Genomic DNA, 26,753 nt, shown 5'->3' on the forward strand with positions numbered 1-26,753 from the left:
CACATCTGTATACAAGATGTTCATTTAACTAAAATAAAAAAAAAAACACCCAAAACAAAAACAGCAGTAAAACATCCCACAAAGAGGCAAGCCATGTGTTCTAAAGAAGAAAGCAGTGAAGCCATCGCCCTGAGCCCACACACCTGCCTACCGGGTAGACCAGATGCCTCATCCATCACGTATTGCTATAGCCAGCAGGGGTGTCAGATCTAATGCTACTTTGGGAAGACCTTTCTCTCCTCACTTGAGGAGCACCTCTGGGCAGATTAAAATACAGGACACCCAGTTAAATTTGAATTTCAGATAAACAACAAATAATTACTTCCTGTAAGTATATCCCCCATACTGCCAACATTATTCATTTCTCTGAAATTCAAATTCAACCAGGCATCCTGTGTTTTTATTTGCAAAGTGTGGCAACCCTGTTCTTGGACAAATCTTCATGTGGGTTTTTTTTTAACCTATTAACTCTTCGCTAGACTATACATCCTTTCCAACTTCCCTGCAGATACAGACCTTATGGTTAAAGTATTATGTTTCTCATCCCTCCCTGTCCCGATCAGTCGCTTCTCCTGCCTCCAGCCCTCTGCCTGATGCACGTGGCCTGGCTCTCTATCCAGCAATACTCACCCGGGACATTTAGATACACCCCATCAAAACAGATACTTGCCTTTACACGTGCCAAGTACAGCCAATACCCTGTGGTATCATAAAATGAAATGGAATTCTTCTGCCAGACAATCCACATGTCCTCCTCCAGTAGAACCCTTCTCAGCCCTTTTTGGGGGGATGTCCAAGCAAAGATGAACTTTATGCGTGTACATATTCACATATGCTTGTACATGCTTTAAATTTCTTCTCTCCCAGATGTGATCACACTATCTGGTTCTGCGCTTCCTTCCCTGGGCTGTAGGTATAACCCCCAGGGTACAGAGCAGGGCCACGCCCTGTCCTGTGCACCATGAATATTTGTAAAAAGATGAGTGAATTATTTAGGTGCCTGGTCCCCTGTCTGGACAAAATGCCACATTGCCTGTAGCATTTTGTAGTTAAAAACGACTGCAAGGATTTACCTTTGTGTGTCTGTCCAGGAGTGGCTCTTGCTATCAGGAGGGCATGTGCAAACCCGTGGCTTGCCACCTGGACACAGTTGTGGTTGTCAGGACTCTGCAGGAGGGGTGCTCCTGGGACAGCCCTGCAAAACTCCAGTGTCCCCCGACAGCCTGAGTGCCGGGGGCCGGGGACCAGCCACCGTGTTGCCACCATCTGTCTGGTGAACGTGCTGTGTCCTGTGCTGGGGCAGTGGGTGGAGGGGACCCCCCTACCCTGAATTGCGGAGCTCGTGGGAGGGCAGCAAAACGTGGGCAGGACCCAGAGAGGCTGCCCAAAGTGTGGGGGTCTAGAGGAGAGCCTGGTGGGAGGGAGCTCGTTTCTGGACACCATCTGCCCCCCACACCAGCCTGAGTGGGCCTCTCACCACAGAAAGCTGGTCGTGTCCCCCTCTCCAGACCCTCTGTGGCTGCTGTCATACCTAGAATGTGAGCCAGAGCCCCCACGAAGGCCCCCAGTGACCCAGCCTCATCACCGGCCCCCCTCCCTCCCTCTTTCTGGCCCCACTCCCCTCGTCCCTGTTCTTCAAACACACTGCATGTGTTCCTGTCTCCTGGACTTGGCACTTGCCGCTCCTTCCTCGGGGAACGTTCCTCCCCCAGGACTCCCGTGGCTAAGAAGCCTTCCCTGACCAGTCCCCCTTGTCCCTGCCCCCAACCCAGTCCTAGTTGCTTCATGGCCATCACCAGCATAGGTCACGAACTTCTGTATCCCTGAGCTTGTCTCCCTCCCGGGGGTGGGGGTTGGGAGGCTGCTGTGCTCACTGCTGTGCCTGCACCTCACACTGAGCTGGGCACACAGTAGGTGTTCATCAGTAGTTGCCGAATACACTAATGGATCAATGACACCCAGGTTGTTCAAGCCTGGGACATACAACCTCGGTGTCTGTCAGTGGGAGAGGATGCGCTAAAGGCCTTTCCAGATGCGAGGCTCCTCTGTGGCCGCAAGGGGTGAGGTCAGTGTGTTTCATTGATGTGGAAAGATGTCCCCGGTATATTGCGTAAAGGCCAGATTTATATGAAACAGCAGTAACAGTACCGTCCCAATTATGAGGAATTGCACCATGTATTTTTGTAGACACACGTGCGTGCACCTTAGACTAAACAATCACAGGGGTTTGTTCATCTTGGTGGTTGGGGCAAGAAAGGAGCTTCAGGACTGGTTTGATCCAGTGGCTCAGCAACGTCACTAGAGATTCTGCTTCTGTCTCTCTGCTCTTCCTTCCACCAGATCAGCCCCGTTTGAAAATGTAATCCTCTCGTGCATGGTCTCTAGCTGGTGGCCACTTCTGCGCCTCCATCCATTCCTCCTCACTCAGTTTTGTCTGGGGAAAGAGAAGGTTGCTTTTGGATGCTAAAGTGGGACATTTCTTTTCCAGAAACTTCCAGGGTACCTCTCTTCCATTCATTGGTTGCCTTGGGTCCTGTGCCCGTCCTTGAGCCAGTCACTGCAGCTGGAGGATTAGTGGTTGTCCGTTAGACCACAGGCCCACCTTTGTGGTCAGGGTGGGGTCCACTAAGGCACAGAGGCTGAAATGAAAATTGGGTTGGGTACCAAGAAAAGCGGGTGTGGGTGAGACAAATGGCATCATCCCTATTTTACAGATGAGGCAGTTGAGGGCCCAGCATCCAACGTTACTTCTCTTGGCCCACACAAGGTGGTCAGTGGCAGATGTGGGTTTAAACCCCTTGAAGTTCCTCTTCTTTCCCCCATCCACTCATTGCTCCGCTGAGGCTGTGGGCCAGTCAGACACCCTCCCTCGGTACCGCACGGCCCGCTCGCGGCCCTTGGATTTACTGTATCTGGAACAGCATCAGGTTTTCAGGCGAGGCATTTTTATTTTGCCCTAAAAGCCTTCCAGGTGGGGGTGGGGGCAAGATACAATTCCTAGGGGCTCAGCTTTAATGGCTTCTTTTATAGAATCGTTCGAATTATAAATGCATGAACTCGAGGAAACCCTTGCTAAGGAATGCAGGAAAGCCGAACATTCAAGGGGGTGAAGGTAAAACAGTGGTGGATGGGGGACGTTTGCTCTTTTAAACATGAGCTGTTAAAAAACCAAAGCGAACCCCCTGGTGCCGATCTGGTCCCCGGGAGGCTGGGTTTCCTGACTTGGGCCCGTCTGGGGGTCTCCAGGTGAAGTTAATTCCAGATGCGGATGGGCCCAGGGCCTCCAGAAGCACCGCGTTCATTGGCCTCTGACCCCTCTGACCTAACTGGGGGTTACGCATTTCTGTCCCGGTTATGCAGCCTGGGTCCAAATCCTGTCCTGTCACTCCCAAGCCAATGAAATGTAAGTAGAACTTCCAGTAGCCAGAGCCCTGCAAACCTCAGCCCCACTCCTACCTGGCCCCGCTCCGTTTTTCTCCCTGCACACATACCACCGTGAGCTACGGCGGTCTGTGCTCCCTGCGTGCCCCCCCAACCCCCCATCCCCTGCATGCACGCCAAGCTCCGGAACAACCTGGCACAGAGTAAATGCTGTGTAAGTACTTGCTGGATGGACAGACAGCAGGTGCATGAGAGAACTGCAAGGCGCAGATGAAATCACGCCCACGCAGCCCCTCCCCACAAACCGCTTCTCCCCTAATCGATCTTCTGTGCATTTGGCTGCTTCCGGTCTAGGGCAGAGCATCAACCCCAAGTTGGCGGGCCTGATCGGGCGGCACGGACCCCAGAACAAGCAGCCCTTCATGGTGGCCTTCTTCAAGGCCACGGAGGTCCACATTCGCAGCACCCGCTCCACGGGGGGCAAGCAGCGCAGCCAGAACCGCTCTAAGACGTCCAAGAGCCAGGAAGCCTTGCGGGTGGCCAAGGTGGCAGGTATGCCTGGGGCGGGAGGGTCAATGCACCAACCCCAGGAACCCACAGTACAACCCCAGTAGGGGTATGACTCAAAATCCATTCCTGTGCCCAGCAAATGATCCTCGAGCCATCACAGCAGGAAGCAAACCCCAAGTACACAGAGCAAGTAAGTGGCATCCCTGGGATTTGAGCCTGTTTGGTTTTGCCAGGAAGCATCCACCTGCTGAGCGCTGGTGCCCCCAGCGATCCTGTTAAGGGTCTTCTGACAATTCACCGGGCATTTGCTGAGCCCCGCTTGGGCCTGCCTTTGTGCCAGCCTTGGGGGACATGGTCCTTTTCCCTCCGGGCTGACCAGGCAATGGGATGTTGCTGGCATCTGGTGGTCTGGGGTTGCTGGGATGATTTGGGGGGCTGGGCGGGCCTGGACCGGCCTCTTCAGCACTGTGGACGCCTGTGGCCCGTGTGCCCACACCCTGACCTGTCCCACGTACGTTCTCCTGCATGTTGAGGCCGCCTCTGGAAAGATGCACCTCGATGTTCCTCCAGACCAAAAAGAAAGTTGCAAATAAATGAACTTCAGTGGCAAACCATTTTCCCCACGGACTGCGGAAATGACCACCCAGATCCTAGGGGCCCAGCTTGGGGCTGAAAGAAACCACCTGCCCTGTCCCCTCACCATGGCCCTCTGTGTTGCCATCTGAGGGGTGCTCCCTCTGCTCCCCAGATATCCATGTCTTCATATCCAGAACCAGTGAATCCGTTACTTTACGTGGCAAAGGGGGCCCAGGCTGCCAATAGAATTCAGGCTGCTAATCAGCTGACCTTAAAATAGGGAGATAAGCTGGCCTGGTCCAGGTGGGCCCAGCATCCCGCTGTAATCACAGGGGTCCTTACGGGGGAAGAATCCCTCCTCGCTGTGGTCAGAGAGGTGTGAGCCCAGAGAAGGGCGGGAGGTATGATGTCGCTGGCTTTGAAGACAGAGGCAGGGTACGACACACAAGCCGAGAAGGCAGATGGCTTTTAGAAGCTGGGAGGGACGAGGGAGTGGATTTCCCCCCTGAGCCTCCAGAAGGAACACGGCCCCACCGACACCTTGAATTTAGCCCGTGTTGGACTTCTGCACTACAGAGCTGGAAGGTACTAAGCTGGTGGTGTTTGCAGCCGCCGTGTTTGTGAGCGTTCGTTACAGCAGCTGCAGGACGCGGACCCCCTGTGCAGAGTGGTTTACTCCACGTGCCCACGCGCCGTCTCCGAGCTCCGGGTGGGCTGCCAGGCCGGGCAGGGTCTGCAGCAGGAATCAGGCTGCCGGCCACGTCGGAAGCTCTGAGCCGAGCTCATCAGCTCTGCCTGCTCCTGGGCCCCGGGGCCGGCCTGGAGAGGCACGCGGGGGGCACACGGCAGCCAAGCGGCCCCCACCCCCAGACTAGCCTTATATTGTCATCAGCTAACTTGGCTTCATGTAACCAGTTTTTACATTTCTGTTCATTTTCCTTTTTGAAGGCGAAGGAAGGAATGGTCGTTGTGCTTGGTGAAGTTTTCAGAGCAGGGTTTCCGGACCCCGTGGGCTTCAGCGGCTCTGGAGCTTGTGTGCAGGGATTCTGGAGGGCTTCTTCGCTGGCTGGTGGATCCATTCTTTTTTTAGGCTTCTCGGAAGGCTCTGTAAGGCTTCCGAACGAAAATCCAACTGAACCCCTTAATTTGCAGTGGAGACCTCCTCTGTGCTGGCTCTAGGAGCTGGGGTCCTATGGGAAAAGCCCAGCCATGGTCCACCCTCGGGGTCTGGGCCAGGCTGGAGGTGGCTGTCACTTACTAACAGGCCTGAGAGGCAGGGGATGGTGACTAGGGGACTGACGATCCCAGGGGAGGGGGCTGCAATGGAGACTGCCCCGCTAAGAGCTCAGCGACCAGCAGGTGCCCCTGAGGTCTGGCTGGGTCGGCTCGACCGGAGCGATCCAGGGAGTGGGACCCACAGGCACAGAGGCCTAGGGCGGGAGGCGGCAGGGCTCCTTTGAGGGGAGAAGGAGGCCGTAGGACAAGGGGAGGGTGGGGCTGGCAAGGTGAGCCAGATCAAGGGTCCTCTTAAGTCACATCTTAAGTGTGAACTTCATCCAAAACAAATCTGGAAGCCTTTGTAGTTTGAAGCTCTGGTGTGGGGGCAGGGGTGATCAGATGGTCCTTCTGGCTGCATTGAGAATGGCGAGGAGCAGAGTGGGGTGCTCAGGAAGGGTCAGAGGAGGGACACGTGTTAGAAGTCTTGCCATTAAGCCAGGCAGGACGTGCTGGCACATTCCATGCCCACAGACTCCAGCATCTTGGAGGTCTGCCTGGCCTCAAAGTCTTAGAATTCGACACCCAATTTCCCCCCCTGCATGCCCACCAAACATTCCACTTACATAACCTCTGGGACGGGGCTCTCACTCCCTCACACGGCAGCCTTTCTAGCTTGCCTGGAATCTGCCTCCATCCTGGGACTTTCTACTTCCTGGCGCTTTTTGCTGTTCATCTCAACCCTTCCTGGAAATTCAGTTTAAAAAAAATACCACGGCCTGGGCCCCACCCCAGGCTTGGTAAAGCAGAATGTCCGAACGTGTGTATACACACACACACACAACACACACCCTTCTGAAGAGCTTTACCTCATGTGGCGGCTGGGAGTCCTGCTGAATCCTCTCACGCGGCAGGCCTTTATGTGTGGGAAGGACACGCACTCCGGCCCGCTGTCCGCTACACAGCTTTCTTCCCTGTAGGCTGATCACCCGCCCCAGAGCCTTCACCTGCTCTTAGGGGGTGTGGCTTGGGGTTGAGAGACTGGATCCCACTTTCTTCTCCCCACCCACGTTTGCACTCAACCCCCTGGGAACTAGGCATCTTCCCCAAATGATCTGGGGGTTGTAACCTGTGAGCTGCTCAGGCAGGGGCTGGTCGAGGCGGGTGAAGTGGCTGCGTGGGTTTGGGGAGCCGGACCAGAGGGACAGGCGAGCTGGGAGTCTCCTTCACAAGCATCTCTTCTTCCCTGTCCTAGTCTTTCTGCTAATACGAGGTCGTCGGGAAGCAGGACTCTGGCCCTTTTCTCCCAGAGCAGCCCCACAATCGAAGGAGGCTGGAGGTGCAGGGCAGGTGGCCAGGTCTCTGGTGGCAGGGCCAGTGCCCAGCCTCTACTTACACCCACAACTGGCCTCACAAGCTGCTCGCAGCCTTGGTCTGTTGGGGCCTTGGGTTTCAACGTGAAGCCAGATATCATTGCTTTGCTTTAAGACAGGGTTGGGAAGAGTGGCACTCAGGCCAATACCCATCCTTCCTCTGCTCATGGCAGACATTACTAATCAATGGTGGCACCTTCTCACTGAGCCTCACAAAGCTTTGGATCCTTTTTTACTCAGGACATCAAGCAGCCAGCAATGTTGGTGCTTGACGCAAAGCTTCTTTGCCATGTCCCTGTCCCAAACTAACGTGTTTGGTCCTCTGTCTTGTTCAGGCTGGTTCATGTATCACTGTGCTGAGGGATGGGCCTCCTCCCTCCCTTCTACCTTCCACCCTCCTACAGTGAAGGGGGAGAAGGAGGCTGCACAGTGATGTTGCCCCGGGCATTGCCACAGCGTGGGAGGCCATCTTTGGACTTCTGCTCAGTACATTCTGGACAGTATTACAAATGGTCTGATAGATTTCTTGGGGCTCTTCTCTGATGGCTTGGATGGGGTCATTTGCTCTTATCTGAACCAATCCTCACTCCAAGTGTGAAATAGGAGCTGGTAAGCTCAGTCCTAGGTTCTGTACCCGTCACTGACAAGGGCTGGGGTTGCCATGGGCCCCTGAGGCCACCAGGAGGGCCACTCACCTGGCCATCTGAGAGAGCTGACCAGACAGGGGGGAACAGGGTGCATCTGGATGGCTCCCAAGTGCAGGTCAGGCGAGCAGCAACCCCGGATCATCTCCTGGGCTTTCCTCTCCATCCTGCAAGGAGTTCTCCTTGTGTTCCTCACCTTCTGTTCCTCCCCTCTTCTTGTGTTCCTCATCCTCCTGGTGTTCATTACCTTCTGGGACACTGAGGCCTCAGCAGTAGACAGAAGCTAAGGCATCGACGTCTTTATTTGTGCGTTAATTACACAAATGTTGGTGGACACTGGGCTCTGGGGACCTAATGGTGACCTCACAAGACCTTTATGAAGAGGCAACATTCGAGGTGAGGCTTAAATATCAAGTAGAGCCAGACATACAAAGATTTCTAAAAGGAGCATTTCAGGTAGATGAAAAGGCAAGTGCAAAGGCCCTGAGGTAGGAACAGGTTTGGCAGTACCTCCACAGCTCAGAAAAAAGGCTGTGGCTTAGGAATCAGGGCCACATAGGGCCATACAGGCCAAGGGCAGAGTTGAGACATTGCTCTAAACATGATAGAAATCCCTAGAAAGTTTTAGGTGGAGGAAAGACAAGTCATGGGTAAGGGAAAACAAACAACAACAACAACAACAACAAATCCCCATAGCTGCAGAATGGAAGATTGTGCAGGAACACCAGAGTGTGTGTGTGTGTGTGTGTGTGTGTGTGTGTGTGTGTGTGTGTGTATCTATGTGTGTGTGAGAGACAGAGGGGGGCAGAGCTTTCTACGTGTTTACAAGTGCTCAAGCCCTAACCCAAATGCCTACAAACACTACATACTTCTGGAAAACCCCAGTGCATGGTTTTTGCTCCTCAGAGAAACCTCAGTAGTGTGTTTCTCTGGGAGGTCAGTGGGATTTGACTTCCCACCCTCTCATTTCTTCCTGGTGGTGGGGAGTTTGTCCCAGGCCCTGTCTGTGCCCCCTCTTGCCCTTGAAGAGGGGTGAGCATCGCGAGGTGGGCTGGCCTCAGCAGGTAAGCTCAGCCGGAGGCAGACCCGTTTGAGCAGACTCCCGCAACCAGCATGGTGGCACGTGGCTCCAGTTAGATTCCTACACGGAATCCGGGCAGAGGTCAGCCTCCAGACAACACATGTGTACAAAAAGGTCAATGTCCCCAGAAGGATCCAGAGAGTGCTAGGAGCTAAGATGGTGCAAGAGGGATGGGGATATTGGTGCTTCTTATGGAAGCTGTTTGCTAGGGAGGGAAATGAATTTTAAGGCTACAGGTACTCAAATGGCTTTTGTGTCAGAAAGGTCACCTTCCGGCAGAGCTCGTCTGTGCTTACACCACTGCCTTAGACTGAGGAAACCTTAATATGTGTGTGTGTTTCCTCTCCCCCGCCCCACGCCCCTGTCTCCCGCCAATGCAGAAAACAGCAACCGCGACCAGAGGCAGGTGTGCAAGAAGCATGAGCTGTACGTCAGCTTCCGCGATCTGGGCTGGCAGGTAAGGACAGGTGGCCGGATGGGCCCTGATGGTGGGCGCTCTGGTGTGGGCGTCCCCGTGCTCCCTGCAAGGCAGCGGGGCTGTGTCCCGTGTGTGCAGTGAGTCACGTTTCTCATCGACTCCAGATGAAGTGTCCAGAATCAAGTGTCCTAACTAGGGTAGAGAAGTCAGGATAAGGACACAGGGATGCCTCATTACACGCAAGAGCAGAAATGTGGTGGAGCCTCAAGCGAGAACCAGGAACCCAAACACTTTGGACTCCGAGCCTCATTCTCCACGGAGCTCCATTTGCACCCTGCGGCTGGCTGCTTCTCTCGGACGTGGTGGAGCCCACGTGCTGGAACCCAGCTGCCTGCAGGGCCGCCTCCCACCCTCTGCCCTTCCCCCTTCAGTGATTCAGATTCCCAGGGCAGGGGTGGATTGGCCCAGCTCGGGGCAGGTGCCCGATCCTGCGCCAGTCGGCTGTTTGGGGGATGAGATCATGTCACAGGACTAGGACGGCTCCTTCCGGAACCATTTGGATGGAATGGGGCGAAGGGCAGGGGAGGAGTCCTAGGACAGGCATGAGGGTCATACCATCTAATGACTGTTAATGAGCATCTGTGACATTCTGGGCACTCGTCCAGGCCCTGGAGATACAGCACGTTACCCTGCACCTGTCCTCACGGAGCTCAGATATCCCAAACGGGGCGTTGAGATCACCAAGGCCACTGGTTTTGTTGTTCACTCCTCAGCGAGCTTGTGGTCCTGTGGGGGAGCCCAGATTCTTCCCTGGGGATCGTGCCCGAGCGTAGCGCACAGCCCGCGCGGAGCCCTCCTGCGGCTCTGTGCTCCGCGGGGCGCCGGCCGGGCCTGCATCCGGGTACTGGAACCGAGCCCCAGACTCCAGCTCCTCTGTGGGAAGAGTGCACGAGCCCGAGTCCGTGAGGGGTGTACGTATTGCTAGAATGGTACTCCTGTGCTAACCCGCCTTAAGGCAGGCGTGGCCATGCGCATCCTTCACCAAGAGCCGCACGCCTGCCCCAGGCGCGGACAGTCATTCGGTTCCCAGCGTTGCGGGGTAGTAGTCTCTCTCCCGTGTCGGTGACCTGAGGCGCGGAGCTTTTATTTAAAGCAAACTGCCAACGTGTAGCCACCCCGTAGTGCTAGAGTTGACCACCCGCCCAATCACACGTCTCCGGACCCCCTCCCAGCAGGGCCATGCAAGCATCCGTTCCGGGCCCAGCCCAGCCCATCTTGGTCCTTCCCTCCTTTTGCCTTCTGTGGGGGACTGTGATGGCGTGTCCTCCGTTTCTCCTGCTTCTGCGGGACCCCCAGCTGCTCAGGGTGGTGTGGGCCTCCTCTTTGTCCTCTGGGAGCAGAGTCTGGCCCGCAGGAAGGAGCTTGGGCAGGAAAGGCCGTATGGGGCTCACACTGTCCCTCCCGCAGGACTGGATCATCGCTCCGGAAGGCTATGCCGCTTACTACTGTGAGGGCGAGTGCTCGTTTCCTCTGAACTCCTACATGAACGCCACGAACCACGCCATCGTGCAGACACTGGTGAGTGTAGCCCGCGTGCCCCCGGGCGTACTCAGCCGGGGGGCGGGGCCGCTGGGCCCTACCTCACACCCCTCCGGGCTGGGGCCCTACCTCACACCCCTCCGGGCTGGGGCCCTGACTTTCGCGGGGCTTGGGCACTCCTCCTGGCGTAGGCCCCTTCGTCCATAAAAAAGAAAAAAGATTAAAAATCATAGTTTATAACAGCATTGGCATGAAGATGTGTAATTCCCGGCCCTAACGATTTCTCCTAATTCAGAAAGAAATGAGGACAGGTTCATGGGCTCCTAAAGGTGTCTTGGATAATGGTCACTGTGCCCTGGCCCTGCTTCTGTCTCGGCGACTGTTCTTGGTTTTCCGCACGTCTGTTTGGCGTCCATAGGCGTCCCCACCCCCGGCATCCATAGGCATCCCCACTCCCAGCCCCCAAAGTCTGGGCTTCCCTGGGTTCAGGCCAGCTTGAGAGCCTGTCCCCTCCCCTAGCTCAGTCTTTGCCTCCTAGCCTGAACTTTGGGGTTCAGCCATCCTAGGGCATCTCCTGCAGGTAGACCCCGCACTGGGAGCTGAGGACCCTGCAGGGAACAGCACAGACCTGGTTCCTGCCCTTGGGGCCTCAGTTTCCCGGAAGAAAAGCAGTCAGGTGAGCCAAGGAGGATGTGTGAGAGGAGAAAGCGGCAGGAAGCCAGCAGACGGGACAGAGAGATGAGGCGGGGCAGGGGCCATTTCTGGCTGAACTTCCATGGGGTCCTTGGAGGATTCAACTGTGATAGGAAGATAAGCTCCTAACAGGGTGCCCAGCCCTGCTGACCCTTGGTAGAAGGGACTTTTACTACTATACCAAAAACAGTATGAGTGATGAAAATTAGGAACTTGGTTCTTCGGCTTAGAATCTGAGGCTCGGGGATCTTGGTTATCTGGCTCCCTCCCACGAACATTATCAGGGCCTTTACCTCCTCGTGACAGCTCACCACCCAGGGCCATCCCCTCTGTCCTACAGTTCTGGTTGTTTGGAAGCTTTTGGCTTCTTTTATTTCGTGGCAAACTTGTTCCTGCCCCATATGTTATGTTTTAGAGAAGAAGTTCTCCTATTCTTTTCATTCGGGCCACGCTCTGCCCTTCAAGGAAGGCTTCTCTCATAGCCCTGCTTTTCCAAGGCCCTTCCTTCCCCAAAGGTAAACTCTGAAGTCCTGCTCGGGATTGGAAGTCCTTGGGCTGGAAACCAATAGTGCCCCCAACCTGTTCCTTGGCCTGGGCCTGTTCTCCTCTGCCCGTGTGCCCCCCAGTGTCCTGCCCTGACACCCCTAGGAGGTGCTGGGGGGCGGTCTCCCAGGCTGCCAGGGGCACACCTCTACCCTCCGACCCCTGCTTCATGGCCCATGCAGTGGGAGCCTGGCTGTCCCCTGAATACACACTCAGCCCGCGTGTCACGAGGGAGCTCTGCGGTCAGAACGAGCAGTCTGATTATACTGAAAAGAGGTTCCGTGGGCCTGTTTAAAAAGGGGGAAGGGAAGGAAATGTAAAATAAGATGAAAATTGAGAGGAAGGCAAGCCATAAAAGACGCTGAGCTCTAGGAAACAAACTGAGGGTTGCTGGAGGGGCGGTGGGTGGGGGGATGGGGTAAGTGGGGGATGGGCATGAAGGAGGGCACTTGGCAGAATGAGCACTGGGTGTTCTATGCAACTGATGAATCACTAAATTCTACCTCTGAAGCAAGTAAAAAAAAAGGGGGGGGGGGAATCCTCGCCTTCTGGGAGTCCTGGTGAAAAACAGAGGAAATGAGCTGATGTCTGGGATTTGCTTTCAAATTATTCAAGGGTGGAGGAGGTGGGGGAAGGGTTAGATTTGTAAGGTTTGAAATCGTCCATAATAAAAAGCTACTAAGTGTGCTGTCTTATGTCAGAGGTCACAGGCTGGAGGCTTCCAGAGTGTTTTCACTTGGCACGCGCGGTGTGTTGGAAACCTGGAAATTTCACACCCAAACAAAGCCGACCTAAATCTGCGGCCTGTCCCGGACACGCGGCACACCCAGCTGCTCTGGCTTCGGCTGGCCACGGTCAGCTGGCAGCATCCGCCCTCCGGTTTGCCCCAACCCTCACTATCCCCTCTTGTCTTACCCTCGCCTCCTTTGCTCGTCCAGGGGTGCCTGCGTGGCCCCTTCGGGCGTCGGAGTTTGTTTGCCCCCAGCCCACGTCCCCTGTAAGGTGCATAGAATCCCACGAGCAAGAAGGAGCAGTAAACCTGAACGGCTAGCCGGCTTCTTCCTTCATTCCTCCCCTTCTAGACCTTCTTTCTCATGGGTGTCCAACCAAGTGTTTGCCCGATTTTATCCTCCTAGTTTTCCTGCTCAGGAGGCAGAATCTTCTAGTATAATTTAGCCCTGCACCGTCCAATACAGTAACCACGTGGCACTTGAGCACTTGAAAGATGGCCAGTCTGAATCAAGGTGCTTTGTCCATCTAAAATACCCGCTAGGTTTTGAAGACTTAGTGCCAAAAAAAAAAAAAAAAAAAAGCTGCTTTATGGTACATGTGTGTTGAAACGATAACATGTTTGAAATATTGGGTTAAATGAAATACAGTATTTAATTTTACCTATTTCTTTTCCGTCTTTTCAAACGTGGCCGCTAGGACATTTTAAATTACACGTGCGACTTGGCATTGTATTTTTCTTGGACAGGACAGGTCTAGCCCAGAGGTCAGCCGCTTTTTTCTGAAAAAGGCCAGACGGTAAATATTTTTAGCTTTGTGTGTCACAAGGCCTCTGTTGCAGCTCCTAAACTCGGCCGTTGTAGCGGAGAGGCAGCCCTCGATACTACGGAACCAGTGGGCGTGGCCAGGTGCTAATAAAACTTTATTAACAAAACAAAACCAGGCGGCAGGACAGGATTTGGCCTGCTGGCCCACTCTGTCTATCCCAGGTGTTCTCCTCTTGGAATATATCTGCCTCCCACATTTGACATTTGACAGTGTCTGGAGACGTTTTTGGTGGTCGTGGTTGGGGGTTGAGTGCCTCTGGCTTCTTGTGGGTGGAGCACAGAGAAACCGGTAACCACTCCGCAATGCCCAGGACAGCCGGGTGGCAGAGAACCACCTGGCCCCTGACTTCCCAGCTTTGTGCTGTGGACACCTCTGTGCTCTGGTTCCCTGGTCTGTGCAACAGAGGTTGCGCGTCCTGGGCACGTGCGGTCACCCCCCGGGGCGGGGGTGGGGGGAGTGTCGCGCAGGTACCGTCATTTTGCCCAAGCAGCTGGCGTTGCTTATAGAAATGAGGAGGCTGGGGAGCAGGGACCCACTGCTTCTCACCACTGCTGCCGTTCGCTGTGTGTTCCAGGTCCACTTCATCAACCCCGAAACGGTGCCCAAGCCATGCTGTGCCCCCACTCAGCTGAACGCCATCTCTGTCCTCTACTTCGACGACAGCTCCAACGTCATCTTGAAGAAATACAGAAACATGGTCGTCCGAGCCTGTGGCTGTCACTAGCGCCTCCTGGAGGTCAGACCCTCCAGCGCCACACTGTTCCGGGATCCTTGGTCTCCCACCGCCCAGTGCCTCCCGCCGCCCAGCACAGTGACCGCCTTTCCCGAGACCTGTCCCCATCCCCAACCTTAAGGGTGTAGGAGGATTAAGGAATTTGAGAGGCAAATGCCTTTTGATCAGGTTTTCATCGGCCTCCTATGGACAAGATCCTACGTGCTGCTGCAGGCAAAACCTAAAGGAAAAAAAAAAAAAAAAATATATATATATATATATATATAAAGAAAAATTGCCCAGCCACGACCATTGGCTGTGAAGTCTCAGCCGTGCACTGCCGCGTTCCCAGGGGTAATTAGGAGTGCCCTCCAGCCAGGCCACCCAGCAGCGGGAGGAAGGGGGCACGGCGAGGGGTGGGCACGTTTATGTCTGTGCGCAAGGAAAATTGACACGGAAGTTCCTGTAATAAATGTCACAATAAAACGAATGAATGAAAATGGTTAGGATGTTACAGATATATTTTCCTAAACAATTTATCCCCATTTCTTGGTTTACTCTGATTTCATAAACAGAACTGTGGCCAGCGGAGGCAGGGGAGGCCCCCTCTCCGTTCCATTCTGGTTTCATTCTGAGGCTTGCAGAGGCCCGCTGTTTACATAGACTTCCCCAAATCCAAGATTTGACCGGGAAGGGAGAGGGCAAATTTCTGCTCGAAGGAGGGGGCGTGTTGACCTTAAAGGAAAAATTTGTCCCATCCTTCCGCTGGGTGTGTGGTGGCAGAAATTAAAATAGGTGTGTGAAGCGCTGGCCGACACTCGGAATTGGTTTTCCGGCTCTCCTAGTAGTAGAAAATCAATGTGGAATGACAGGGTAGAAGGGACAGCATTCAGGAGAGAACCGGCAACTTGACCCTGAACTCTAGCTAACATGGCCCTATTTAAAGAAGTGCCAATGAAACCTCGCTCTAGATAGGGGTGGGGTGGGTGGGGGTACTACCCCTGTTGGTCACTGATTGGCAGCAGCATTCTGGATTCTGGGTTCCAACCAGGGCCACTATAGCCACATGTTCAAATTTGGAGACCCCTACTGAGGGCTCTGCAAACAATCGGCTCCTTGAGGTAAGGAGCAGATGGCATGGTGGAGATCTGCTAGATGCAGAGTGTGCTGGATAAGAATCTCAGATGGAAGGATCTAAAAGCTGCTTTGAGAGTGATGTCCTAATTGAGCATTGTGTTTCAAAGGTGCTGTCTCTGATGTGGCTCTTGGCATGAGTCTCACTTGCCTTGGCCAGCGGGTCCCTTAAATGCTATGCACCCAGCCTCTAGCTGCAACACAGGCTTTGCGGAGCTCTGGGCTGTCTGTGAACAAAGAGCAGGGTTATCCAGGTGAGGCCTGTGCCCCTAGAACCTGCTCCAGCAGGGAATCATTTCTCCACCTTGATTAAGTTGGTTCCTAGAAACACTGGGGCCCTGTTTTTATTTTCTTTTATTTTTCGTCTTCAGTAGCTTAGGCTGCAACCTCCAGTCAGCCTGGTCAATGGGGAAGAGTCACTGTTTTTGCCGTACTTCGTTTTATCTGTTGGCAGGTCTGGGGATATCTGTGTGGTTCCCTCTTGGTGCAAGTTTTCTTACCACTTAAGCCCCACCTGGTTTCTGGCTAGCATCCTTTGTACATTGAAACATGTAAATAGTTGTTACAAAACAAAGAAATTATTTATGTCCATTGGAAGCTCATTTTACACCCTCCTTCAGTCCCTTGTTCGGGATGATGAGCTCGCTTCCCCCAGCCTGTTTGTTTTCTTATTTAAGACTATTTATTAACGGTCAGACCAATGTACCCTCAGCTGTTGCACAGAGCAGTCTTCAGCGAATTTTCTGTATAAATAGACAAAATAAAAGGGTTTTGACTTTTCAATAAAAGGAGACATTTGGTTCTGATTCTTGGGGCTGTGTATGTCTGTGTGTGCTGTTTTTTCTCTCAACTCTTGGACATTGGAGTTCTCTCGGTTTGCTAAGATCTCGCTGCCTTGGCCCCCACCGTTAACACACTGTTTATCATCCAGGTCCTGGGGAGAAAGGGGCGCTCGTCAATATTTGGCACAGCTGTGTGGGGCTCCAGGCAGGAGAGATGGAACCCAACAACAAATGGGAATTTGGTAGGCTCCACTACAAAGATCCTTGATTGAATTACAGTGCAGCTGTCAACAGCTGTTTCAAAGAGGCAGGGGGTAAATTAGCTGTGTTTACTGCTGACATAGTTTAAAGATTTAGTCATCCCAATAAAATAGAGGCACAAGAAAGAAAAAAAAAAAAAAAGGTGGGTGGGGGGAGTGTATACCCAAAACTAAGGCAGCCCAGGCCCCAGAGCCAATATTGTCCAGGGCAAATTATTTCAGCGGTTTGGGGGCTGCTGTTGGCTCCCGGCTCAAGCTGTTGGAGGGACCCCTGGGGGCCCGGTGGAGGCCGCCAGGGGCCCACCGCCTCACTGCGCACAGAGCAGCACCGAGCCGTGCAGCGTGGAACAAGAGCTCAGGTTCCTTCTCGCTTTGAAATGCACACTGAGGTCACCTGATGGATGTTAGAACCCCAGCTGTTCCTTGGCCAGACTGTTCGCTCTTCCCCGTTGCCTCCAATGAAGCAGCCGCTCCTAACAAGCTCCAGCCTCTGTGATTTCCAAACCCTCCTGTCACTGTCCTGATGCGCAAGTTAGCTTTTGTTCTATTTCCAGGCCCAAGACCAGAGCCACAAACTGGAGGGCCAGATGCGGCCTGCAGACGTGTCTTCTCCCCTCCGCATGGTGTTTAGACATCTTCAAAAAGTGAATTCATGGCCAACATGTTTTTGAGAACCAAAAGGTGGGGGGGGAGGTGGAAAAAAATCCCCAATTCTGGCTTCCCTTGAGAAATGGGCAGATCTGGCTGCCCTGGGCCGCATTCCTGCATGGAAACTCGGCTGGCGCCAAAGAGCAGTTGTTGCCATAGTCGCCACTACTCCCAATTGCCTCTCTCACGAAGGGGTGAACGTCAGTTGCTGGTTTAGTAGTTGCAGAGAGCTGCGATTTGTACCCATGTACAAGCAAGCAGGTAAAAGCAGGGCAGAGGGGGCCACACCTTCAGGAAGAAGCAGAGAGGACACACGTCTTCATCCCCGGCTCACCGCTCCCCCCGGTCTGGCACCTGCCCAGGCCCCTGTGGGCAGGTGTGTTTGTGGCTGCAGCACCACCTGTGGCCTCATCTTTTGCCTTCACGTTTCACTTCCTGCTTTCCACTGCTCTTGCTCGTTTTCCCCTTGGAGCAGTTTTTCATTGCCCGCTCTCCCAAGCCTGCTCTTCATGCTCCTTCCTCGGGTCGCATGGCTCCCCCGGCTTGGCCTGATGTCCCCGCTGGCCGTGCTGAGCGGGCGCAGAGAAGTGAAGGCGTTTACTCAAAGTCCCCAGCTAATAAGGCCTGGGTCTGGAATTTGAACCCCAGCGCCTGGGCTCCCCTGAGCTCACCGGAGCTGAAATCTGCTGGGGCTGCTGGTGAAAGCGGGGTTCCTGACGCCCAGCCCCAACCCTCCCAAGGTCCCCCAATCCCAGGTGTCAGTCCCTGAACCCATACCAACCTCCCGGCCCGCCACCACAGGCCTTGGGTCTCCCTCCTGCTTCCAAGCTGCCCGAGGCCCGTTGGGAGCCCACGGCTAGACACAAAGCCCCCTCCCTGGCTGGGGCCGGCGGCCTTCCCTGTGAGTCCTCCCCTGCCTGCCAGTGACAGAGGCTGTGTGGGCCTCCCTGGGACCTTGGGGGTGGGGAGGTTAGCAGTGGTCACGGAGGCCATCTGCTCGGAGAATTCTCACACGTACATTTTGAGTCCATCTGTTCAGATCTTTTGGAGAAGGTGAGTATATTCGTTGCCTGGCTGTAACTGGTCACTGCAGAGGGGTGGCCTAAAACAGCAGAAATGGATTCTCACAGTTCCGAGGCCAGAAGTCACAAATCCGGGTGTCTGTAGAGCTAGGCCCCGTGCAGAGGCTTCGGGAAGACTCCTCGCATGCGTCTCCCGGCCTTCGGGGCTGCTGGCCTCCGTGGGTTGTGGCTGTTCTCAATCCAGTCTCTGCTCTGTCTTCACGTGGCCTTTATCTGTGAGTCTTACCTGTGCCTGTCTCTTAGAAGGACACTTGTGATCGGCTTTAGGATTTGCGGGATAATCCAGGATGATCTCATTTCAACATCCTTTTTGCAAGACCTTTTTTCCAAATACAGTCACGGGTCCCAGGGACTAGGATGTGGATATATCTTCTCTGAGGCCACCATTCAATCCGTTACAGTGAAGCTCCCATCCTTCTCACAAGGCCTCATCCCCCTCTCCTGCCACAGAGTTTTGGGGCCTAACAGAGCTTTCTAGCCAGCCTCAGTAGGTCCTCACAACGTGCCTTGGGCCGTGGGCGCTGATGGCGTGAGAGCTGCAGCTTTCTGCGCTATCCCATGGCTGGAGAAGGGGTTTGGGAGCCCAACCCCAGCTCTCCCCCAATTCCCACCCTTTGCCTACACACTGTCGGAGTGACTGTCCTCCAGGGGGCCGATGCGGCACAGGCATCCAGGCCGGGTCGACCCTGGGGGAGCCGGCAGACCATACGCAGGGATGACCACCGTCGAGGGCAGCCAAACCACGGTGCCCTTTATAGGAGCGGGGATCCCTTGGAGGAAGCCCGACCTTCCTCGTTGGCCAGAAGCATTCCTTCACTCACCTGTTCATGCACTAACTCCTGGGTTGGCTGCATGCCAGCGCTGCCACGGGCCCTGGAGCTGGGGGACAGGGTGAGGCATCCGCCCCACGACGCTGGCATCTGGGGAGCACAGGAAACATACCTGGCACCCCAGCATGGCTGTGCGGACCCCTCCCTTCATGCAAAAGAATGCAAATTCGGTTTTATGACTGTGTTGGAACAAGGACAAATATCAATCAGGCTGAATCCCATTCATTTCTTACCTTCTTAACCATCTTAAAAGACGTTAAGCCATTTTGTGGGCCCCTGACGGTACCACGAGCCCTGGGCGCTGTATCCGTGGTGCCTGATGGCCAAGCTGGCACTGACGGTGAGCGATTTAGTGGCAGGTAATGATGTGTATTAGGAAGAAAACAGTGAGCAGGGGAAGGAAGTGAGGGGTTGGCAGCCGAGCTCCTCAGACGGAACGGTCAAGGAAGGGTTCCAAAGGGGCCCTTTCAGCTGAGACCCAGAAGGAAGGACAGAGCAGGCCCGTGAAAGGCAATGGAGTTACTGTAAGGAAGAGCATTTCTGCCTGAAGGATTAGCATGTACAATGGCTCCGAGGCCCCAGTTGAGCCTCTCCCTCCTCATCATCTGCAGGGCTGGAGGTGGGGGGAGCACTGATGCCACTCCCCCCTGGTGTCTGGGGTGAGAAGTGACACCTGCTCAATTCATTGCTGGGGCCGCTGAGAGGACACTCCCTCACCTGCTCTGGAGGAAGACCTCTGCTGCTTTCTTGCAAATACCTGTTTGGGATGGAAGAGCATTCTCATGCCAAGTCAGAGGCAGTGTGCGTTGGGCAGAGGGCCCCGCGATCAGTTACTTAGTTGGCCGTGGGACCTTAGCTGTGGGCAACCCTCTACCTTCTCTGTGACCTCGGTTTCCTCATCTGCAAGAGGGTATGGTGCCCACCTAGATTATTTTGGATTAGCCTCCATGGTAAACAACAAAGAAACCCACATAACAGTGGCTTAAACAAGATTAATATTTCTTTCTCATTTCAAAGAAGTCTGCAAGTCAGCTGTCCAAGGTCAGGATGGCAGCTCCACTGTACCATTTGGGATCTAGTCTTTTTCTGCCTTTCTGCTCTGTCATCCTAATTCATGGCTTCCATCCTCACAATACATCTCATGGTCCAACATGGCTGCTGGAGCACCAGCCATTATATCCATATTCTAGGCTGAATGCTCCCTTCAAGCAGCCATCCTAAAGAGTAGACACAAAATACCCACTCACCTTCAATTAACAAAAATACAGTCACATGGCCACACCTAGCTGTAGAGGAAACTGGAAACTACAGTCTTTTATTCTCGGTGGCAATGTCCATAGTCAAAAATCAGCAGTCAGGGTCCTATCTCTCTCAGAATTTTAGGGATGCTGGAGCATCCTAAATAGCAAGTAGCTATTTGTATTAGTTTTCTATTGCTACATAACCATTGCCAAAATTTGTTGGCTTAAATCATCACCCGTTTATTATCTTACCCCTTCTGTGGATCAGAAGTGTGGGCAAGGTGTAGCTAGGCTCTCTGCTCAGGAGCTCACAAGGCTACGGTCAATGTGTCAGTGGCTGCCTTTTTACCTGGAGCTTCAGTCTTCTTTCAGGTTCATTTAGGTTGTTGGCCAAAATCAATTCCTTGCTGTGGTAGGACCAAGGGCCCCATTTTCTTGCTGGCTATCAGCCATGGGTTACTCTCAGCTCCTCGAGGCCACTCTCAGCTCCTTTATAAGTGGACCTCTCATAACATGGCCCCTTCATTCTTCAAAGGCAGCAGGAGGATCTCTCTTCGCTTAAAAATTCACCTGATTAGGTCAGACCCACCCAGGATAATCTCCCTTTGATTAACTCAAAGTCAGTTGGTTAGGGGCCCTAATTGCACGTGCAAAATACCTTCATCCTTGGGAGTGATCATTATATGTTGGGCAGAAATCTGGGGGTCTATGTCAGCATTTTCCCTTGTGCCTCGCCTAAGCTCCACTACACGCCTAGGGTTACAGAGGATATTAGAGGCACCACAGACACAGGCGCGCCCTGCAAGTACCAGGCACACGGGAGAGCAATGACTAGAGCTGAACATAGGGTCCTCCCACTGGGAAGGGGAGGCACGCGCAATGAATGGCACAATTCAAGTTGTGCCCAGAATCATTACCTGCAGTCCCTAAATTCTTTGTAAAGTCACTCATCACCTCAGCTACTCTCATATGTGCCTGGGAAGGACGATGGACTGCCCTGTCTGGATCTTTGCAAAACACAGTATGAGCTCTGGAGTGTTCCCTCTGGGCCAGGGCCCCCGCCCAAGGCACATGACGTGCTTTACGCTTGAGCTCACGGAATGCTCGGGGACAAGCCTGAGAGCCACACGCTAACTGCCCTTCCCGCTTAGGGAGGAGGAAACCATGACGTGTTTGCTGGATGCTGGTGAACGCGCCCTGCACACCTCCAGGGGGCGCTGTTTATCGGAGGGGGAGGTCAAGGAAAGCAGCCCTTCCAGGACGGGGCCGGGCAGAGGCAGCCCTGCCCCAGCCCTGAGTCAGGGGGCCTCTGCTGGCAGGACAGACCCTCTCTCAGGGGACCCAGTCCTTACAGGGACTCGGCCGCACCCTCAGGCTGAAGCCTGTCCATCCCTTCCAAGGATACTTGCAGTGACCTCTTCCAGACACGGTTCCCTGAGCCTGCGGATCAATTCGCCCTGGCTCAGACGGCTTCAGAACTCTGGCCCTGGCCTCTCTTGGTCTTAGATTTGAGAAAATAAAAATAGAAGAGGAAAAACACAGAGCTCTCCAAAGCCTTTGGAGTTGCGACAGCTGTTTGGACGGAGGCGCAGTGCACCTGGCCTGGGGGGGTGGCGTCTGCTCCGGCAGCCCTCTCCCTGCCTCTGACTTGCGGCTATCAGGCCCAGGAGGCGGCCCAGGGGGCAGGGGCTCCAGCCCCCTGACTCCACAGCGCGCGAGGCCCGGAGCTGGCCATCCTTGAAGTGCTTTGCGTCCTGAGTTGTGGCCACAGATCTTGTCGCAGCACCGGTGATGGGCACTGCAAGACGGTGCAAACTCCCCTCCCCTCCCAGGGCCAGCCGCATGGGCCGTGCGTCCGAGGCAGCCACCCGGGGCTCTGTGCTCTGAATGGCCCCTCGTTGGGTTGGATGGGCTGTCGTCACTGTCCTGCAATTCTTCTTGCCTTTTTAAGCAGGGGCCCCCCAGTCCCCCGCCGGGCCGTCCTGTGCCTGGTGAGGAGAAAAGACTTTGGCGTCAGACCCGGGTCCGGTCGGGTCCCCGCCACATCTGTTGTTCCGTAAGTGCATTTAGAGCCCTGACGCACGGCGGCCAGTGTTCTGGGCACCGACGATATACCATGAGCCACGGGGAATTGAGGGCCCCATGTGCTTAGCACATCACGGGCAGAGAGAGCAGGAGAGCAAATAAACAACCAAGGGAAGGGGCTGACAACGGTGAGCGTTGGGTAGGGATCAGTGTGGGGCCCAGAGGGGAACAGAAGGCACTCAAATCAAGACCACTGGAGGAGCACATGAGAAAGGGGCTGTAACAAGGGTGTGCAGGCACAGTGTACAGAAACCCCATGGGTACCGCCCCATGCCTGCAGGGCTGCGTGCAGACCCCCAGGGAGAGACACGAGGCCGGCAGACGTGTGATGGGCGGAGGGTGATTCTCAGCCTGGGCACCACTGCCAGTGGGGTGGGCCATTCTCTGTTGCGGGGCATCCTGGACACCGTAGGGTGCTTGGCCGCATCCCTGGGCCGTGTCCTCCAGATGCCAGTAGTATCCCCCAAGTTGTGACAGCCACTTTTGTCCCCAGACATTGCCAAATGTCCCCTGGGAACGCAATGCTCCCGGTCGAGAGGCACCGATGGAGAGAAACTGAAGTCAAGCCGAACAAGGCAGGAGCCTGGCAGCTCGGGGGAGAGGTTAAGGGGCGGGAGCTCCCTCCTGCCTTCTAGAGAATCCCCGTGCTGTCCAGCCCGTGGCATGGGTGGTGCAGGCCTGCCTCGTCGGGAGGGCCGTGAGCACCTGCGGGAGGCGGGGGGGGGGGAGGGTGGCAGGGTGGCAGTAGACAGCTGCGCATTTATTTCAGGGGACAGTTGAAGGAAAACTCCTCTAGCCGGTGGGGCCATTGGATGAAGGGCCCTGTATGTCCCGTTAAAGGACGAATGTGAGCCTCTTGCAAGCTGGCTCGCCTCGAAGCACCACATAGGAACCACATAGTTCCCCGAAGCCCCGGCTTCCTCTTCTGTAAAATGGGCACAGTGATAATAACCTCTTAGGGACATTGGGAGCATTAAAGGAGAGGATGTAAGCCGGGCACTTACCTCAGGGCCTGGCTCACTGGCATAGCCAGAGTCACCCTGTTCAACAAGAGACCTGTGCTCAGAGCCCTCCCTGAGCCCCGCCCTGCTGCGAGTAACAACCAGAAGGGCCCACAGCACCTGCCCCGCCCTCGGTTTCCCGGGACCGCTGTCACAAGCGACCCCCAGCTCAGGGCCTTACAGCAGCACAAACCTGACCCCTGCCATTCTGGGGCTCAGGCCTCGGGAGAGGGCTGGTTCCTTCCAGAGCCTGGAGGGCGCCCACCTTCTCCAGCTCCTAGGGCCCCCCTGCCGTCACCCCTCGGCTTGCAGCCCCTGCCCCTGGCCTTGGAGCAGCCAAGGGGGGGACGTGTTCAAATCCCCTCACATCTTTCTCCGATCCGCCTCCTTCCCTCACAGGGACCCTCGGGGTGATGTTGGGCTCGCCCCCATCATCCAGGATGATCTCCCCATCTCCACATCCTTAACCACACCTGCAAAATCCCCAGTGCGAGGTGCGATATGATAAAAAAATTAATAAATATTTGGTCTTTGTTCCCAGTTCCTGGCACAGAGCTTCTAAAACCCTTGGAATGTCCTGAGGGATGGAAAGAAGGGGATTTCGAGATGTCGTCTGGTTCCCATAACTAGCTCCCTCCAACCACACCTGAGTTTATGCCAATGAGGTGACTCTTGCCTGAACCAGAGGGACGGACCCTGGGATTAGAGGGTTGGAATGTCCAGCCCAATCCCCTGACCCCCGGGAGGCGAGATGGGCTGGAGATTGAGTTAATCACCATTGGCCAATGTTTACCCAATCCTCCCTATTTAATGGAACATCCATAAAAACCCCTGAAAAACGGGGTTTGGGGAGCTTCCTGACTGGTGATCATGGGGTGGGGATGGGGGATTGCTGGGAGGGTGGTGTGCTGGAGAGGGCCTGGAAGCTCTGCGTCCCTCTCTTCCCCCATACTTGGTCCTGGGCCTCTCTTCCATTGGGCTGCTCGTTCCTGACCCGTATCCTTTAGAACTCACTGATAGCCGTAAGTAACTCGTGAGTTCCATGAGCTGCTTTAGCTAATGATCAAAACTGAGGAGGGGTTGTGGAAACCCCCAATTTCTAGCCAGTTGGACTTACAGCCCGTGTCTGACGTGGGGGTGGTCTGCCGGTGAGCCCTTAACTCCGGGGTCTGCCCAAGCTCCAGGTAAGGAGTGTCAGAATTGCTGTGAATCATAGGACACCCAGGTGGTGTCCGAAGATTTGAAGTCTTGGTTCGTCTGGGGGACTCCCCCGCTTCACCACCACATTTGGTGTCAGAAGCGTTGTAGTGAAAACAGTCGACAAAGTAGCAGGTGTCATCTACGCCAAGTACCGTATTCACAGATTCCAGGGATTAGGATGTGGACAGCGTTGAGGGGACATTATCCAGCCTCCCACACCTCACCCCATCTCCTCTCCCAGTACGTCCTCTGCTACAGCTGCACACCCTCCTTGCCCTTCCCAACAGCCTAGGCGTGCCCTGCCTCAGGGCCTTTGCACTGGCTCCAGCCCCAGCCAGCAATGCTGTGCCTCCAGACAGTTGCAGGCTGTTCCTTAAGCTTCATCAGTTCTTCCCCCCGCTCACCTGATGCAGGAGCCCTACTCATGGCAAGGACTTTTGTCTGTTTTGGTCTCTGTGTTGTCCCCAGTGCCCAGCCCAGGGCTTGGCACATAGTGGAGCTTCCTTGACTTGTTTGAGGAATATATGTCATTACTGTCATTCACAGGCTTGGAATCAGATGGGGTTTGCCCCAGGAGCTGCACGAACTTGGGGAGGCCTTAACCCTGCCCCCCCGTGTCCCTCCCTTTCAGATCAAGGCTAGGGCCAGGGGTCTCTCAGTCAGCCTCACCGGATGGGCACCTTGGGCCGCATTTTGGGATCATCAGGGAGAAGTTTTCTCAAGTGTGCCCTGGGTGAACCTTCTCGCTGACTCCTGTCCCGGACCCGTGGCTGTCTTCTCTGCTTTTCCCACTCTGTGACAGAGTGGCTGGGGGAATTGGGAACGATGCATCTGACCTTGCCCTCCCAAATTGGCGGCATTAAGTAACCCCTCCGAGTAAAAGATGACATAATTCCCAAGAACAGTTGGTGCGTGTGTCAGGTGGGGGTGGGGAGAACGGCGGGGACCAAGGTGGAAGTGGGCGGTGGGGGGCGGGGTGGAAACTGGACCACAATTTGTTCGGAGGCCTGTACCTTTGTACTTGACCCTCAATAGTGCATTTCTAACTTAATTAAGTTATAGACATGCTGAATAAAAATGGTTTCAATTGTTTAAGCCAACAGAAAAATTACATATTTGAGCTCCGACCCTGTAACCGAAGCCAGATCCGGGATTTGTCTATTTTAGGAGGTTTCAGCAGAAGTCCTCTTACACAGTCCATCTAGCCCGGAGCTGGAGAGCGGAGGCTTTACCCCGAGCCCCGTGCCCCGCCTGGGCCTGTGGGCGGACGGGCTGCCCAGAGGTGCTAGGAAGGGGACGGAAATAATCACCCTGAGCGTATTTCTCCCCCAGCTGCCTTCCGGGGAGCGTGGCTTCTCCACACAAGCGCTGGTCTTTGTTCTGCTCTTGGGGAGCGTGTTGATGAAGGACAGGATGACAGACGCCTGTGCCCCATCCCATCCTGTCCTTCTGAGTGGTCCCTAAAATAATACCATTAGTGGGGCCGAGCGGAGGCGCCTTATCTTCGGAGTGGGCCTGCTGATAACGCTGAGCGGGTCTTCTCGGAAGTCCAGGGCTGAGATGGGGCCACGGCTGTGGGCTTAATGTACCGCAAGGGTCTTTGCTTCCCAGCCAGCCTGGTGACATTCCAGGGGTATAAATAGCCCAGGGGGCTGGAGGCCTGATTGTGCAGGGATGACATTGGTGGCAGAGTCTAGCACACGGGGTCCGTGACACCCGTGGAGTCCCGCGTGCGCAGACACCTCTCACTGCTCCTCACCACGCGTCCTCAGCCAGAGTGCGGCCGCTGGGCACCGGGGAGGCTCGGTGGACTCACCCCGGACGGCATCTCTTCCAGCCCTTGCCCAGCTGTGACCTCCCGTCCCTGCCGACGGCCGCGGGCGCCTGCCTTGAGCGCCGGCCTGAAACCATTGGCTGCCTGCGGCTCAGCGTCGGAATGCTCCCGCGGTGAACACGGATTACTCCTCGTCTTAGACGTGGAAACAAACAGCAGCTCACAGGAAGAGGTGAAACATCGCACAGAAATCCAACCTTCTCCTCCCACTGGACGTAAAATGCTTACCCACATTTCCATTCCTCTGGTCTGTTGATAAATGTCTGACTAGTCCCGTCAACACACCCGACACCCGCCAGGACGTCGCTCTGACTCCGTGCCCAGCACCGTCCCAGACGACGAGCATGCAGCAGGGAGAAAGACACGCTGGCAGGCTGGGCGGTGACACAGGGAAGACACCATCACTGATGCCCC

General features: G+C 54.9%; 1 protein-coding gene across 2 annotated transcripts in view; it reads left to right on the forward strand.

Moving 5' to 3' along the window:
* Window positions 1-14,523, forward strand: part of BMP7 (bone morphogenetic protein 7) — an 83,503-nt gene extending 68,980 nt beyond the window's left edge. The window contains exons 4-7 of one of the 2 annotated variants that reach the window (XM_045808424.2): window positions 3,736-3,933; window positions 9,161-9,237; window positions 10,666-10,776; window positions 14,105-14,523. In XM_045808424.2, coding sequence (XP_045664380.1) covers window positions 3,736-3,933; window positions 9,161-9,237; window positions 10,666-10,776; window positions 14,105-14,254 — 536 coding nt within the window. In that variant the 3' untranslated portion in view covers window positions 14,255-14,523. The remainder of the gene's footprint in view (window positions 1-3,735; window positions 3,934-9,160; window positions 9,238-10,665; window positions 10,777-14,104) is intronic. The other variant, XM_045808425.2, reaches the window with a different exon arrangement.
* The last annotated feature ends 12,230 nt before the right edge of the window (window positions 14,524-26,753 follow it).

This window comes from Ursus americanus, chromosome 22 (assembly GCF_024610735.1).
Source record: "Ursus americanus isolate L20-20 chromosome 22, mUrsAme1.1.p, whole genome shotgun sequence".
Lineage (NCBI taxonomy): Eukaryota > Metazoa > Chordata > Mammalia > Carnivora > Ursidae > Ursus > Ursus americanus.